The sequence below is a fragment of the Pelophylax lessonae genome, assembly GCF_965119305.1.
Source record: "Pelophylax lessonae genome assembly, chromosome: 2".
In the NCBI taxonomy this organism is placed as follows: Eukaryota; Metazoa; Chordata; class Amphibia; order Anura; family Ranidae; genus Pelophylax; species Pelophylax lessonae.
In genome coordinates this window covers 487902154-487918817 of record NC_138769.1, presented here as the reverse complement: position 1 = coordinate 487918817, position 16664 = coordinate 487902154, and the positions used below count along the sequence as shown (strand labels likewise).

The 16664-nt window shown below is 40.3% G+C and overlaps 2 protein-coding genes across 3 annotated transcripts in view; one reads left to right on the top strand and one right to left on the bottom strand.

The window, feature by feature from the left end:
* UBAC2 (UBA domain containing 2) overlaps positions 1–16664 on the top strand; it is a 301154-nt gene that overhangs the window by 128540 nt on the left and 155950 nt on the right. The gene's annotated exons all lie outside the window — the stretch shown is intronic.
* Positions 41–16664, bottom strand: part of GPR183 (G protein-coupled receptor 183) — a 39858-nt gene continuing 23234 nt past the window's right edge. For both annotated transcript variants that reach the window (XM_082245719.1, XM_082245720.1), the window contains exon 2: positions 41–1162. In XM_082245719.1, the coding sequence (XP_082101845.1) occupies positions 54–1142 (1089 nt within the window). In that variant the 5' untranslated portion in view covers positions 1143–1162 and the 3' untranslated portion in view covers positions 41–53. The remainder of the gene's footprint in view (positions 1163–16664) is intronic.

Here is a 16664-nt window from a genome sequence, read left to right as displayed (position 1 = left end):
ATTTTATTAACAAAGTTGGGCAATCCAAATCCAGTTTTTTTTTTTTTTTGGTCCTATTTATTTCCATGTCCCTTAGTTATTCTATGTGTGTTACTTGGTTCATGGTTTAGCGGTATGCATTGTACCATTTGGCTTTCCGTTATATCACGTGAGCTTCCATCAGCTGCTGGTCTTGTGGCACTGGAGGATGATATGCTGGCTTGCCTCTTTAACATTCTCATTATTTGATTCTTGTATCCTTTGCATGCAAAGAAGTATATGAGGGGATCCAGGCAGCAGTTAAGATTCATGAGGCACACAGTAATATGAAGTATGGCATGAAAGGTCTGCCTCTCGCTGCAGTCCGGTTCGTATTGTAACTTTTTAATCATATACTGTATAATAGCGATGTGATAAGGAGTAAAACAGATTAAAAACACCACAATGACCAAAATGATTGTGTTGGTTGCTTTTTTGTTGGTGCCAGATTTTTCGGTCAGTGGGTTTTTCTTTGCGGTCTGGCAGAGTTTTAAGCTTATCTGGGAATAGCAGAACAGTATAATTATTAAAGGAATAAAATATCCAATGAGACATGCGCCAAGAAGCATATAAGGCAAATTAGGTAATTTCTCAAAGTTGGGATATTCCATACAGGTAACCGTTGCATCTGGCTCTTCGTTTGACATCTCCATTAGCAGTAGCGGGAATGTTTGGAAAAAGACAAGCAGCCAAACCACAATGCAGATGATCCTCGCAGACCTCACCCTCCGGATCCTGTTAAAACGGTGTGGATGTACTACCGCCAGAAACCTGTCGATGCTCAAGACAGTCATAAAGTTAACGCCTGCATAAGTGTTTATGTAAAGGAAAAGGGCAGTGATTCGACAAAACGCTTCTCCTAATATCCAATTAAACCCCAAGGCATAGTATACAATTCTGGTAGGTGACGCAATGGCAAAAAAAATATCCGAGATAACCAGATTTTTTGAGTAGAGTGTGGTAGAATTGAGCTTTCTTCTGTTTTTGTGAATAACAAACAAAGCCAGTATGTTTCCAAAGAGTCCAAACACGAAAATCACAGTATAAAATATTGGCAGCAGAATTCTTGCTGTGTTGCGATGGAAGTACCAGTCACATTCGATGGAACTGTTGGTTTTATTCATCTTGGCAACACTTAAGTATTCTGGAAAACATGGCACACATTATACAGTTATTATATAGAGCATTGTATATGCAAGTTATTTTAAACAGATCTTATTTCAGCAAAATCCACATAGGTCCTGAATTATTCAATTATCTATTAAATTCCTGAAGTGATATTTTGTATATTCTTGTACACAGGTTTTACTGCTTGCTTGATAAAGTCCTAAGCTGAATGTAATTAATATAAACAAATTGTCACTTTCATATAAACCCATCCCCAGCTATCAAGAAACCCCATGAGTTGACTACTCTCAACACACTTCCACATGTCATTTTCAATAAATAGCACTTTACTTTAAGGCGGGGTTCACGCTATTGCAATGTTAGACATTGCATGTAATTCGCACTGCGTTGCTGTGCAGAGCACATGCGATGTCTGTGCAATGCAAATTTAGCCATACAGTTTGTATGGCTGAATTTGTATCGCATTCGGATCATAATGTTGCAGGACCCTTTTTTGGATCCACACTGGAATTAGATTACATAGGTTTGAACACCCGATGCGATCTTATTTCACAGTTCGCACTGCGATCTGCAAACCAATTTGGGGGCATCATTAACTTTACACTGACACCCACAGCAGTTAGCAGATGCCAGTGTAAACTGCCTGCGAATCCTATCCTATGCAATGTGTGAACCCGCATAGGAATGTCGCCGATTCCCTCATCGGACCAGTGTGAAACGAGCCTAAAGCTGGATACACACTATCCAACTTTTGTGGTTAGATTTCCTTCAGATTTACCTTTTCTATGTAGTGCAAGGGCCTGCCAGCTTGCATACAAATTGAAAGTGTTTAGGTTTGACCTCATATTATATGGTTTTGGTAAGTCTACAGGAAAAAGTCTTCAGAAAATCTTATAGTGTGTATGGCCCATAAGGCTGGGTTCACACTATTGCGATGTCAGACATCGCATGTGACTTGCACCGCATTGCTATGAAGATCACATGCGATGTCTGTGCGATGTGAATTTAGCCATACAGTTTGTATGGCTGAATTTGAATCATATTCGAACCAAAAGACTGCAGTACCCTTTTTTTGGTTTGCATTGGAATCAGATCGCATGGATGTTTACACCCATGCAATCTGATTCCTGTCCGATTTCACAGTTCGCACTGTGATCAGCGAACCAATTTGGGGGTGTCATTACCTTTTGTTTGTATGGCTGAATGTGCATCACATTCGGACCAAAATGGTGTCATTACCTTTACACTGACAACCGCAGCGGTTCTGTTCGCAGATGTCATTGTGAACTGCCTGCGAATCATATGTGATGCGGGAACCCGCACAGAATTAGCGATGGTTCCTACATCGCACCAGTGTAAACCGAGCTTTAGAGTCAAAACTGAGTTGCCATCGCATGACAACCGCTGTTTTTTTCTTTTTTTTGTTCCAATGCAGGACTTTAATGGTGCTCATGCCTCTGAATGCCCTGGGTTGTAAATGCCATGCTGTAACTTCTTTCTGTTTATGCGAATACAGGCAGCATCCTGATGACCAGGGGTATGTATATGGCAGCCAGTGGCTCAAACTTCCTAATTGAGTGAAACTTGGTTATTTAACCAAAATGTCAAGGAGCCACTGCTGAAGAAGGGGAACTTCACACAGTGACCTAGACAGTTTATCAGAAGCAAGGGACACATAAATTGTAATAATTAAAAACAAAAAACAAATTAGCGTTCTAGCCTTTATATAATTGTTACACAAGCCGTTTTACATTTAGTGTTCAATAAACATTTGTCCTTGCAACCAGGGCAACAGAACACAGTGTAAAACCACCCCAGAATTTCCTTCCCTCTGATTACATGAGTGACTCACTGCTTTTCATAGAAGTCTCTATAGATCTTAAAGTGACACAAAACGTTGATTAAAAAAAAAAAAACATCTAATTCGCATTAGTGTGAACCCAGCCTAAAGTGGAACTAACCTCTCTCAATCATTGTTGAAGTGTAGCTAAAGGTAACACTTTTTAACATTAATTTTGATATAAGGAGTAAGGAAGGGTTCTAAACCTTATCAGGTTTTTTTTTTTTGGCATCCGTGTGCCAATGGGTAGATTTTCCTTCACTTCCTGTCCCATAACCAAAACAGGAAGTGAGAGAATCCCAGGGTGTTACCAGAGTCACCAGAACTTCACTTTTGATGATAACGCTAAACAGGACGAATAGAGAGGGGGAACCCCCTCCCCCCCAAAAAGAGAGACAGACAGCAATAAAAACCGATAGGTATTAAAATTCCTCTCCATTCTATCCAAAAATAAAAACAAAAATAAAAAAATTAAAAAAGGTTTCCTTTAGTTACACTTTTAACTTTTTCTAATCTGTATGTTGCAAGCATTTAGCAACAGGAAGGTATGTGATCTTTACTTGTTTTAAACTATTTTTACAGTTGCTTCCTGGTTTTTGGCCTAGGCCAGAATGATGTCGTAAATCCCTTGAGTCTTCATGGTCATTTTTTTTTCTTTATCTGGAAGAGGGGAGAGGGGACTTTCTCAGCTAATTATGCCCCACCTGCATGCCGGACTAAGGGGGGAATGGATTCCAGGAAGTAAATGCTACATGAATCATCTGCCCTTACACATGATGGCCACGTCTAGATTGATAAATGAATTTGTTTTGAATATTAAAAATTAGATGGTGTTTTCAGTTTGTGGCACTTAGAAACAGTTAAAACCTACTTTAAATATTTAGCTATATACTTTTTTGTTTTTAGGTTTTAAAAATTTATTATAATTTTTGAGGTTTTTTTTTCTGTCATTTTAGTGGAGATTTTCCTCTGCCACCTGCCCATCTGACCACTCAGGAAGTGAAAAGAATGTCTCTGTGCTTAGACAACAATATAAAAACCTGACAAAGGTTCCAACACTTTCCCCAGTTTCCTAAAAAAAAAAAAATACTTTTATTGCTGTCTTGTCTTCGTCCTTTTTGATTTCTGATCAATTTCTGGCCCAGAGACCTCCAAGCAAAAGTTTGAACCCTTCCCTAGGGATGCTCAGACTTTTTTTTTTTATTACAACACTGAGGCTAATCAGGAGGTTATAGTCATGGTAACCCACTTAGCATTCACTCCAGAGCAGAAGCAGGTAAGGATGTGTAAAATGCTCCTTTATTCTCAGTTTACAGCGAATTGTGAGACCAAGGTCATGTGAAATGCTATATAGTTGCTGGGACTTCAGAAAAGGTTCCTGCACTACTTTGATGGGACTTTGATATGCCTTTAGTGCCAGAGAGTGTAAAAATCCTATCAGTCGTATCAAAGTTGCACTGAAAATGGCGTGACTTTGGAATTGGCTACTGTTAGCCGGCTCTTAGTGGCTTTCTTTCTCAACAAAACTACAGTTTTACTCAAAAAAATGTGTTCTGAAATGCTGTCTACAAAATGGGCTGTTCCACCTATTACCGTTACTCCTGCCCACATAAATATTTTCAGTCTATACAAATTCAATATAGTCATAACAAAATACTCTAATACATTTGTACATTTTCTGCTTACGTCATTTTTTATTTTTTTTTTTTGTTATTTACCTATACCGTGATCTCAAAGTGTAGTGCACTGGGATTTACGTAGCTGGGCTAATTTGCAGTCATAGTTCTATCGGTTAGTGATGTCCATGATACTGACAATTTTGTGTTGGTTTCATGTTTGGTTGTATGGAAAGTTGAAGGCCAAAAACAAATGTAAAGCAATTTTTATCAATCAGAGAGAACCTAAAGTTAAAAAAAAGATTGAGTGTCTAGACCTAGAACTATAAACCGGAAAGGTGTTCACACGTTTATCTTGTCTACTTCAAGGAAATTTATGAACGTGTGACAATGCTCATAACTTTTTTTAAAATAAACAATTCCTTTTTTAGATTGTAATACATTTTAAAACCAAAACTTTTGAACTTCCTTTCTTGTGTCAAGTACTGCCCACATATTATATGTTAAACGTTCTATTTTTTTTTTTTGCTGAACTCACATTTTTATCTTATTCAAGATATGCAGAAAAATTACATAATTCCCATAGTGCTCATGGAATAATTGTGTCCTTACTTGAATATCTGAGGATTTGCACGCCTACGCTCCTGTGCAAGCATTGAAAACCATCAGCTGCCATTTGTGGACCTACATTTTTTAGCTGTGATGAATAAACTAGCATACAGTATGTAAGGACGGGTCTACAAATCAGTGGACCAGAAATGTAAGAAGACTGCATTTGTGGACCTGCACTAATGTGGTAAATCATGCAGTAACCTTTTGATAATTATAAAATACACAACTGTTAATGGGGGTAAAATATAGTGCAGAAGATCCTGAATCTTCACACCTTTGTCAGGGTGCCCAAAAATGTTTACAAAAGACCTGTCAACATTTGTACTTTTTTATATGTCGTTGCCAACACTATAGGGCCTATTTATACAAATTCCACACAGCTTTCACCCAAGATTCACACTATTTTGTAAGTGGATTCAGTCTGAAAAAGTGGTAAAGCTAGATAAAAGTTGTGTGAATCTGTGCTAAAAAAAAAATAAAAAAAAAATATATAAATAGACTCACCGTGTAAAGTATCTGATCAAAATATGTTTACTTTTTAAAAACCTTGTTTTCTGTGCATAAATTGCAATTATATAGGTACATAAGAGGAGCATCCATATACTGTATACAGACTATGCAAGCTCTAATTCTTGCTGTTCTGTGATACAGTGGTGAAAAATATCTTATCTTAACAGTTATTGAAAGAAATGTTTAAAGTAAATCTAAACCATGAAACCGAAGGGTATTTAGTTTGCTAAAGCACTGCATATCCTAAACAGTTGCTGATATTTTTTGAAAATAAAGTACTGTTTTAACCTTTTTTCATTCTTAGTTGCTGTTCTCCTTTAGCCTTTTTGAAGACACTTCCCGGCAAAATACACTCCAGAAAAAGCTGCCACCTTATCTGGCCCAGCAGTGACAACTGCTGACAATGGGCATGGTCAAGGGTCCTTTCACGCAGGCTTTCCGATCAGGTCCGCCAGGCAGCTTTTTTTAGGCGAACCTGATCAGACCCTTCAGTTTACACACGCTTGTGTATTGGTGTATTCAATGTTGATATGTTACTTTACCCCTGCAGGGGGGTGATGTCAATATCCTTCTGACAAGATCCTGGGAATGGAGTAGTTCAAATCTCAAATGATGTGTCAGGGAAATGGCCATAGGAGAACTGGCAACATTGCCAGTAATAGAAATGGATGCTCCTGACTCAACTGACACAGCCCTCTGCTGGCCTGTCAGGGAAATGGCCTATAAAAGGTGGCCATAGGATCAGACTCATTGCTGGATTATCTCTCAGCTTCCTGTGTTTCCTGTGCTTCCTGTTTGGATTTCCTGTTGTGACTTGGCTTGTTCCTGATTCCGTTTGATCTCCTGCTCCTGGTTTGACCCTTGGCTTCTCCCACTGACCTTGCTTCCGTTACCTACTGTGTATGACCCCGGCTTGCTTCAAGACCTCGGCTATTCTGGTTGTCTCCTGTGCATGACCTCGGCTTGTACCACGGTTTCCGCTACTAGAGACTATTCCTTGGCACAAGGTAGCCCGGCTGCTTCAGAGCCTTGAAGACTCATACCCTGCTGCGATTCCAGCCTGTTCCAGTTCGCTCTCGGATTGCTCTGGTTCTACCTACCTGCCTGCAGCTGGTAACCCGTGCCACTTGGGGCGCCACACCCTTTGTACCATCTCCAGGGGTGTGCCGCACTGAGCCGCAAGGGGAGCCCTCTCAGCACCTCGGCCTCGGATCAGGTAACCCTGACATGATGCTTTATCACAGAGCCATGCTTGGCATTAACTAAGATCTCAGAGGAAGGATGCTGACATCACTCTTGCCTAGGTGCCTCAGGGATATTGTAAGTATGTTAATCTAATGTCCTCTCCCACAGTTTTTTTTTTTTTTGTCTTTTTGTTAAGTGAGGTTTGGTAAAATAGTGAGCCCCCTGTAGTAATCAAGCTATCAGTCTCTCTCTCTCTCTCTCTCTATATATATATATATATATATATATATATATTACTTGATAAAAAAAATAATGTTCTTTAGCAAGGAACATACATTCCACATGAATTATGCTACCAACATTGGTGTGTGCTGTAAATTGTCTCCAGCATTGTTCCCATTTATTCTTGCTGGAGGCTGCCATTTTGCTGAAGCCCAGAGCCCCTTGAACAGCAGTAAATCATAAAGCGTAACAAAACTCATTGATTTAATGGTTTCAAAAAATGGTTACATTCCTGAAATGCCGGGATTGCTACCTGTCGCTTTTGCTTGTGTCCTCAACCAAACTGTCAAACTATCAAATGACTGGTGTCATAACTGATCACATGTGCAGAACCATGGTAGTTGTAGATCAAAAGAAATCCGCTTCCTTGGCTGTATAGGATAGGAGGGTTTAATTCCGCTTTAAGGCTGTCAGCAGATCGGACTCTACAAACTCAGCAGTGCCTAATAATGAAGGCAACTAAGCATGTGCAGAGCAGGGAAAGACAGTGTACTACTGGATTTTAAACGGTATAGACACTTATTTTTAATGTTTTACATAGGTATACCTGCAAAAGGGGCCAACCTGAAGTGATCTAGCAGGACTTTATTTTCTTACTAAAGTTCCACTTTAATATTAAAGAGTAAGTTTGTGAAAATGTGTAGGTCATATAAAAACACTTGAAGGTAAATTCTAGAATAAAAACCCAATATATGAACTTACTCAAAATACATCATACCTTCCCTTTAAATTCTGTAGATCGCTAAGTAATTATAATTGCGTACTAAACTTTACAGTACTTTTTTTTTATTAGGAAAAACATTAAAGTGCTTTTTTAAATAAGTCCCCACTGTGGAGCAATTCTATGTGAGACTTCACAGCCAGAGTGACATGTATTCAAGTTAGTCTTTCAGGCTGCCATACTATAATCTCACTTGCTCCTGCTGCTATTTGTGTTTTTCCTTCTCAGCTCTGGCAGCCTGAGTAATTTAAAAATCGGTTGCCTCAGATGTACACTGACTAGCTTGGAGTTGTATGTTAAAAGGTTTTTTAATGCAGCAAACAGAGCTTTGTCAGTAGAATCCAACATGGCGACACATGAATATATCACAGTAGTTAAGAGAGAATAAATTTGAGGTTATGCAACTGTAGCAAATTTTCCAGCCGTTTTGCTGGATATGGGTCTCCCTGGGTTACCGCTAGCAACAACAGCACATTTAAGCATGTTTCTCCAAGTGTGAGCACTAAGACAATGACCAGTCCAGTATCTTTGGGTTTTTGTATTTATTTTGTAACTTGGATAGGAGAAGGGATGAGTGGGATACTCCTTGAACTGAACTATGCACAATTTGGCGGGGACACATGAAAAACGCTATTTGGCGCTGCCTGAATGCCTATCAACACTGGCTTGATTCTGGTTAACGCTGGCCGGGTGCCTGTTAACGCTGAACTGACTTGTGACTACTTTCTGACTAAAGAAGTCCTCTTTGAGCTCCCTTAAGCACTCTTGCTGAGGTAGCTACTTGTATACTGCTGCACTGCTAAACACACTTCAGGGCCCACACCGGGGCCCCTTTCCTCTCAATTATCTTCAGGGCTTAGATACTGGCATCCCCTTTCTCTAAGCCTCCTCTAATGGTTAGTTGGCTCCCAGATCACTCTGACCTTCTGGAGTGGCCCCCTCTCCTAGGCAGACCCCTGGGCAGTTTCGAGTACTCAAAACTCTGTTTTTCCTGGAAACTTCTGCCCAGCAGCTCCACTCGGTCAGCAACACTCTGGATCCTCTTCCTGCAGCCCAGCTCAACCTCCGGTCCTCTAGACCAACTACCCAGGACACCGTCACTTGCTCTAACAGGAGGAGAGACAGCCGTCAGCCTCCTCCTGGAACTCTGCTTCCCGCCAAAGACACCCTGTCACATGCTCCCCTCAAGCTTATATGCAATCCCAGGGTGCATTGCGGCAAACTCCGCCCACTGAGACAGCTATAAACACCAATGTGCTATTGGCCAGATTTCCTCCACTGTCCAACAAGAGCCCTCATTGGACACAGTGGGGAGACTCCCCAGACTCAACAGACCACACCTGGAAACACATGACAGCCTCACTAACTGAATCAGCCCCCCCCTGAAAAGCAGAGAGGGCCACCTATATGCTTTTCCTAGCACCTACCTAGGAGGGTGCTACACAACGTTGTCTTCAAGCTTTTTATGAAAAGTTTTCAATATTCACCGGAGGAAAGAAACCCCCTAACTAGTACATTCTTTAAGTAATAATGTTGCTTAAGTTAAATTTCCTGACTTTGTCTCAATGCCCATTTTGTTTTCATTTTGATACAAAGATATATTAACAATGTGCCTGTAAGGCTCGGTTCACACTGCCACGACTTGGGATCCGACTTGTGAGACCCAAGTCACGTGACATGAAATCCCATTTTAGTCAATGAGTACAGTCTTAATTAGCACTACTGAAGTCACTCCGTCTTAAGAAGAGGTTCCTGTACTTTTTCAAGGTGACTTCTATCCGACTTGTGTGTATATGTATGTATGTGTGTGTATATATATATATATATATAGATATAGACACATCCAGGTTTTCAGTGTGTACTGCAAAAGGACCAGTGCCCATCAGGTCATCTTGCCCCTTATCCTGTGTCAGATATCTTTTACTCATCCCTGCCAAGTCCCACTGGTGATTTTCCACATATTTTGCAGGATTTCTTAAATAGAATATGCCAGGCTTGCTCCCCTAAAATGAATATTCCAAGCTTGCTTCCTTTAGCTGGAGGATTGGGTGACAGCCCTATTAGAAGCATAGACTGCAAAGCCCATGGCAGTTCACCACCAAATTGTCAGACATTTCGATTGCACACAATTGCTTTGTTTTATTACATGTATAGCTAGTTTGTAAAAGTTATTTTAGGGAAGGGTATTTGTGAAGTATTAGCTAGACGTAAAACAGTGTTTTATAAACCATTATTTCTGAAGCAGAAGATGTTTAAATGTTTTTTTTTTTTTTCTTCCCTTTGATAACTTTCTGTTACAATTCCAAAACTTCTTTGTAGCAGTGAAATGCTAGCATTCTAATGTCTGAATGGTAAGTGGTAACCTAAAACAATGTGGCTCGGCTTTATAGGTTAGAGGAGAGAAAACTGGCTTAGAAGGGTTAAAAAGTTTAAATGTATGTTCTTCCTGTCGTGCCTTGCATTGCAGGACAGGAACCCGTCTACAACATATGCCTGCTGTATTGTAACATAGTGATTTCTTGCTTTGGTTGTGTAAATTGTATGTAACCATGAAAAAACAACATTTTTTTTGGTATGTTGACGTCTCAAAATTTAAATCGGTTTATGGAGAATTTAGTGCTTTTCTCTACATTCTGGTATTGGAGAGTGATAAGGATGGGCTATCTCTAGTGTGGGAGAGACTCGCATCTTGATGGAGTGGTGACATCTAGAAGGAGGGGGGGACCTAGAAATTTTTTTTACGTTAACTTGTGAAAAAAATATAATTATGAGTGTGGAAACCACCATTGTTGTTGTGTATACTTCAGTCTATTCATGCTTTTCTACATATTAGGCTACTTACTTGAGATAAGCATGTGGATACTGAAAAGTCTAAACACTTAAATTGCATGCATGTCCCAGATTAGTGACTTGCAAGGTAGAAAACAGAATAGTGATGACCACCTTAAACCCCAAACTTTCAAGAACAAGTTGGCAATGGTGTGAGGAGACTAGTTTTGAAGGATCACCTGCAGCTGCTTTCCTCCTAAATGTGCCAGATGTCTTCCCCAATGTTAGAATGCTGGACAGGGCAACAGATATCAAAGCAAAATTAGAGATGGTCACTTTTAAATTTCTTTTATCTCTCACTATTAAAATGTGCGCTGCAGTAGATTTTATTATTGGTAAATTTAGTAGCCACTGAGCAACCAGATTGCCCTAAATTAAAGTGTGTGCCTACAAAACAGATAAATATAAACATTCCTTTGCGTTTCCAAGATGCAGGTCCCTGGTGGTGATAATTGTCTTAAATGTTAAGTACCCCTCTTTTTGTCTGTGTGGTTTCTGAAAATAGGAACAACAGTATCTTCAGTGAGCTGGCAAAGGAAGCTTTGCTTGGGAACTAAGTCTGAGATAACATCCTTATAAGTGCCAGAATGAACTTATGCAAGAATGATCAGCAACACTGATGACATGGAACAGTATGTGGTTAACAATGAGTGACGGGCCTCAGAGAAAGGAGGGCTGGGGATGGGAAAAACATTTTCTTCTTTTTTATTAGTATTATGGAGATGGCCACTGTGGCACCTGCTTGGGCCTTAAGGTGATTGTAAACCTCAAACATGAAATATGAACAAAGCATATTCCTGTATAGTGTGTACCTGTCTCAATCCAGTGCACTAAGTGTCATTTCTGTCTGCTGCTTCATTCCTTTACTTTCAGCATGAGTCACTTTTGCTAAGTTTTCCTGACCCCAAGAGAAAAAAAGGTAATAGGGGAGGGGTCTTTTGCTCTGTTCCTGTGTTCTGTGTGAAGGGGAGTGTGTCCCTTCTCTCCAGTCAGTTTTCCTCTCTGAGCTCTACAGAGTGTAACTTCAGCTGCACGCCCTCTTTTTTTTGTGAACGCTCAGACAAGCTTTAAAAATTCTGGACTTTGAACAGATGTATAGCAAGTAAGACTGCAGATTAAAAAAAGTACAGGGTATGTAGAAGGATTTAATTAATCTCTGTGTATCACCTGAGACCAGTTGATTCACTCAGTATACAGTATGTAAGGGTTTACAACCACTTTAACTAAGAAGTTTGGTTAATGGTACATCTACATGGGCTTCTTTTTGTTTTGGCTTTCTGTCACACACACAGTATCTCACAAAAGTGAGTACACCCCTCACATTTGTAGAGGTTTTATTATATATTTTCATGTGACAACTTTGAAGAAATGACACTTTGCTACAATGTAAAGTAGAGAAGGTACAGCTTGTATTAACAGTTTAAATTTGCTGTCTCCTCAAAATAACTCAACACACATCCATTAATGTCTAAACCGCTGGCAACAAATGTGATTACACCCATAAGTGTAAATGTCCAAATTGGGCCCAAAGTGTCAATATTTTGTGTGGCCACCATTATTTTCCAGCACTGCCTTAACCCTCTTGGAGATTGAGTTTACCAGAGTTTCACAGGTTGCCACTGAAGTCCTCTTCCACTCCATGATGACATCATGGAGCTGGTGGATGTTGGAGACCTTGCGCTCCTCTACCTTCCATTTGAGGATGCCCTACATAGGGTTTAGGTTTGGAGACATGCTTGGCCAGTCCATCACCTTTACCCTTCGCTTCTTTAGCAAGGCAGTGTCATCTTGGAGGTGTATTTGGGGTCATTATCATGTTGGAATACTGCCCTGCGTCCCAGTCTCCAAGGAGAGGGGATTATGCTCTGCTGCAGTATGTCACAGTACATGTTGGCATTCATAGTTTCCTCAATGAACTGTAGCTCCCCAGTGCCAGCAGCCCCAGACCATGACACTCCCACCACCATGCTTGACTGTAGGCAAGACCCACTGGTCTTTGTACTCCTCACCTGATTGCTGCAACACACGTTTGACACCATCTGAACCAAATACGTTTATCTTGGTCTCATCAAGACATGGTTCCAGTAATTTATGCCCTTAGTCTGCTTGTCTTCAGCAAACTTTGCGGGCTTTCTTGTGCATCATCTTTAGAAGAGGCTGCCTTTTGGGATGACAGCTGTGCAGACCAATTTGATGCAGTTTGCAGCGTATGGTCTGAGCACTGACAGGTTGACCCCCCCCCCCCTCCCCTTCAACCTCTGCAGCAATGCTGGCAGCACTCATACACCTGTTTCCCAAAGACAACCTCTGGATATGACGCTGAGTACATGCACTCCACTTCTTTGATCGACCATGGCGAGGCCTGTTCTGAGTGGAACCTCTCCTGTTAAACCGCTGTATGTTCTTGGCCACCATGCTGCAGCTCAGTTTCAGGGTCTTGGCAATCTTCTTATAGCCTTGGACATATTTATGTAGAGCAATAATTTTTTATTTTTTTTAGATACCATGTTGAACTTCCAGTGACCCAGTGACCAGTATGAGAGAGTGAGAACGATAACACCAAATTTAACACACCTGCTCCCTATTCACACCTGAGACCTTGTATAGCAAACGAGTCAAAGGCTGTACACTTACTACTTTACATTGTAGCAAAGTGTCATTTCCTCAGTGTTGTCACATGAAAAGATATAATAAAATATTTACATAAATGCGAGGAGTGTACTCACTTTTGTGAGATACTGTACATCTAAGATTTTTCTTTTTTTAATATATATACTTTTGAGATATACATCAGAAATGTTTCTTCACTATCTTGCATTTTAATCGTGGTGAAATATTAACTAACCGCATAGCTGTTTTGCAATGTTCTCAAGCAGATAAAAAGATTATACAGCATTACTGTTTGCAAAATCTTTAGGTTTACGTCAAAATAAACAAAATGTTATTGGCGAGAGATTAGATTAAAGATGGGTGAGTTATTGCTCATTTTAGTGCAGTTACAATTTCTGTATTGTTCATTGAGGTACACAAGAATTTAGATACAGTTGAGCTATACTGCCACCTTTTGGCAGGTTTTGACACCATATAACCCTTTCTCTACCCAGCATGCCTCAGTTTTTTGCTAGTGTTCTAGGAGACTTGATGTTTTTTCCTCCGCTTTGCTGAGTAAAGTCTAACTAGCTTTTTTTACTAGCATGGTAACCTTCAGCATCTCTTTTCCCTAGTGGGACTCCCTGACCTACAAGGTCGATTGGGACCACCTTTTGCCTCTCCCTTGCCAAAAATATGACCTGGCCCTCCTACTTCCCAGAACATTGGGTTTTGACACTTGTGCCCTTTCTTGGCACTCCCACTGTGGAATGACCTTCTCTGAAGAGGGTCAGCTTTTTTGGACCCTTGAACTTCGCATCCTTCTGTAGGGCCAAACACGTTCAAGACTCAGCCATGGGGGGAGCTCACAGGTGTCTGATGTTGACAGTCACCTCTCACCAGTGGGTGAGTCTGTTTAGTTTTAAACTTTCTGGGCTCTATATGAGACATACATATTGTCTATATGGACCAGAATTGACTTCAGTTTATTCAAGTGGGTTGAGTGGTCTCTTCTGTTCACCCCAGGGGGGCCCCACCTGTTCATACCCAGGATTCCCATCTGGCCTATCTAAACCACTTGGTTACCTTCTTTTCCAAATTGGACTCTGTTAGACATCGCTTAGGTGTTACAGTGCCATCTCCTCTGGTATGGCGTGGTGGTCCTATCTCTAACAGAACAAGGGACCTAGTCTCTGCCCCAGACCCTGCGAAGCACTGTCTCACCTTAAGACAATGCTTTGCATTATGACTTCCTCCACTGCTATGCTCTGTATCAAAGGAAAAGGTTTGTGCACATGGGTTTTTTCCATCATCTGCAAGACAGGCTGAAGCAATTGCTGGAGGATTCTGTGCCCCCCCGTGGACTGTCGGTAAATGACATGAGTTGAGTTTCTGCTACAGGTACCTCCTGTTTAGGATAGGCTGTCTTGGTGGGACTTGATTATCTAGACCAGTGTTTCTCAACTCCGGTCCTCAGGGCACACTAACAGGCCAGATTTTAAGCATTAACTTGGGTAGATGCAGACTAGAATACTGAAATCACTGAGCAGCAAATGATATCACCTGTGATGTATTTCAGTTTTCTCGCAAACCTGGCCTGTTAGTGTGCCCTGAGGACCTGAGTTGAGAAACACTGATCTAGACATAGATCTTCCTTCTCGGGTTAGTCCCACAGGCCCATCATTTTGTAGTGTGTTGTCCTTTTATCAGGTTATGTTGTCCCATCTGTTTTGTTGGGTTGTTGGTCCTCAGTTAATCGCTGGTTCAGGCTGTTCTTTGGCTAGAGTCATTCTTCTCTGGAGGTGATCTCCTTGTCTTGGAATTAAGCATCAGATTGATCCAATGTTTCCTCCCCTGGGTCAATTGCGGTTTCCCTTGTCAGAATCATCTGATTCGAATTTAGATGTGTTTTGCTAACGTACTGGTGCTGCTTTTCAACAAAACTGGGGTAATACTGTGGCCATCTTATGATTTTTTTTTTTTTTTTGCCAGTGTCCAAACCTCTTAAAGGCAGTCGTATATAACCCAATTCTATCTGAAATTTTGTGTCCCTCAATTAACTCGAAATAAATCATTTTTTACATTAAGTACAAAAATCCTACTTTATTGGCTAAAGGCATGTGCATTTATTCTATCTACTGTGATGGGGATAGAAAAATTAAAGTTTTATTACTATCAACGATATTTTGAAATGTACTTCTAGCCATGGGCTTATCTGAGAACTATTGATTTAAAGGAGTTGTAAAGTCTCAAGGTTTTTCACCTTAATGCATTCTATGCATTAAGGTGAAAAACCATCTTGGTTCCTGCTTACTTTTTTTTTTCAGGTTTGGACAGAGTTTTACATTATTAGAACACTTGTCGGATTTTATTGCTGCCTGTGACATGGTAAGGGAGATTTGCTCTCTAAATTTGTTATGTTTACCATCATCACCGAAAGTGGAAAAAAAGGTTGTCACCAGAACAGGAATATAGGAAAAAATATTCCAATGAGGATACAAGTTTAGTTAATCCTGGTGACAACAAGGCCTTCCTCATTTGGAGAAATTTCCTCTCGCCTTCCTTTTCTGGCTGTGGTACAGAAAGTGAAGGGAAATCTCAATGGGGCACTTGGGGCTAATCCTCCATAAATCTATACAAAATGGGAAGAAAAGTTTTTTTGTCTTTAGTTTTGCTTTAAAAAAGTATTAAATCATTAAAAAAATTAAATAAATAAGTGGCTCTTTACCTAAGGCATTTCACACAATTCGATTACAAAAACACACACTGGACATTAAATAAAACAGTAATAGAGTGGATTTCAGGATTTTACAAACACTTTGAGTAGGTTCACACAGGATTCCTGACAGGCAGGGAGGGAGTTAAGACATACCTCGAAATAAGCCCTACTGTGTCTTTTGGTGCCAAAATTAATATAAGACCCAGGCTTATTTTTGGGGAAACACGATGGAACCCAGGTAAGTGGGTACATTTCCCATGTTGCCTATACCTGGTTTATAAGGAGTTCAGAAAGAAATGATCAGTTCTTGGTCAGTCATAGTCTTGTTAATTTGAACTTGCCTTTTAGGTTTAGAACAAATAAAACAAGTAATCAAAGGAAAGAACAAGATGGACTAAACATAGGATTTAGAACATTGGACAGGGAGGAAGGGAAAGTTGGTCTGGGATGGGGTTTCCCTTTTAAAGAGGAAGTAAACCCTCCTCAGGAAGTTGTACCTATAGGTAAGCCAATATTTAGGCTTACCTATAGGTACTGTAAATATCTCCTAAACATGCACCGTTTAGGAGATATTTACCTTTAATGCAGCCAGTGACATCACTGGCGCATGCGCTC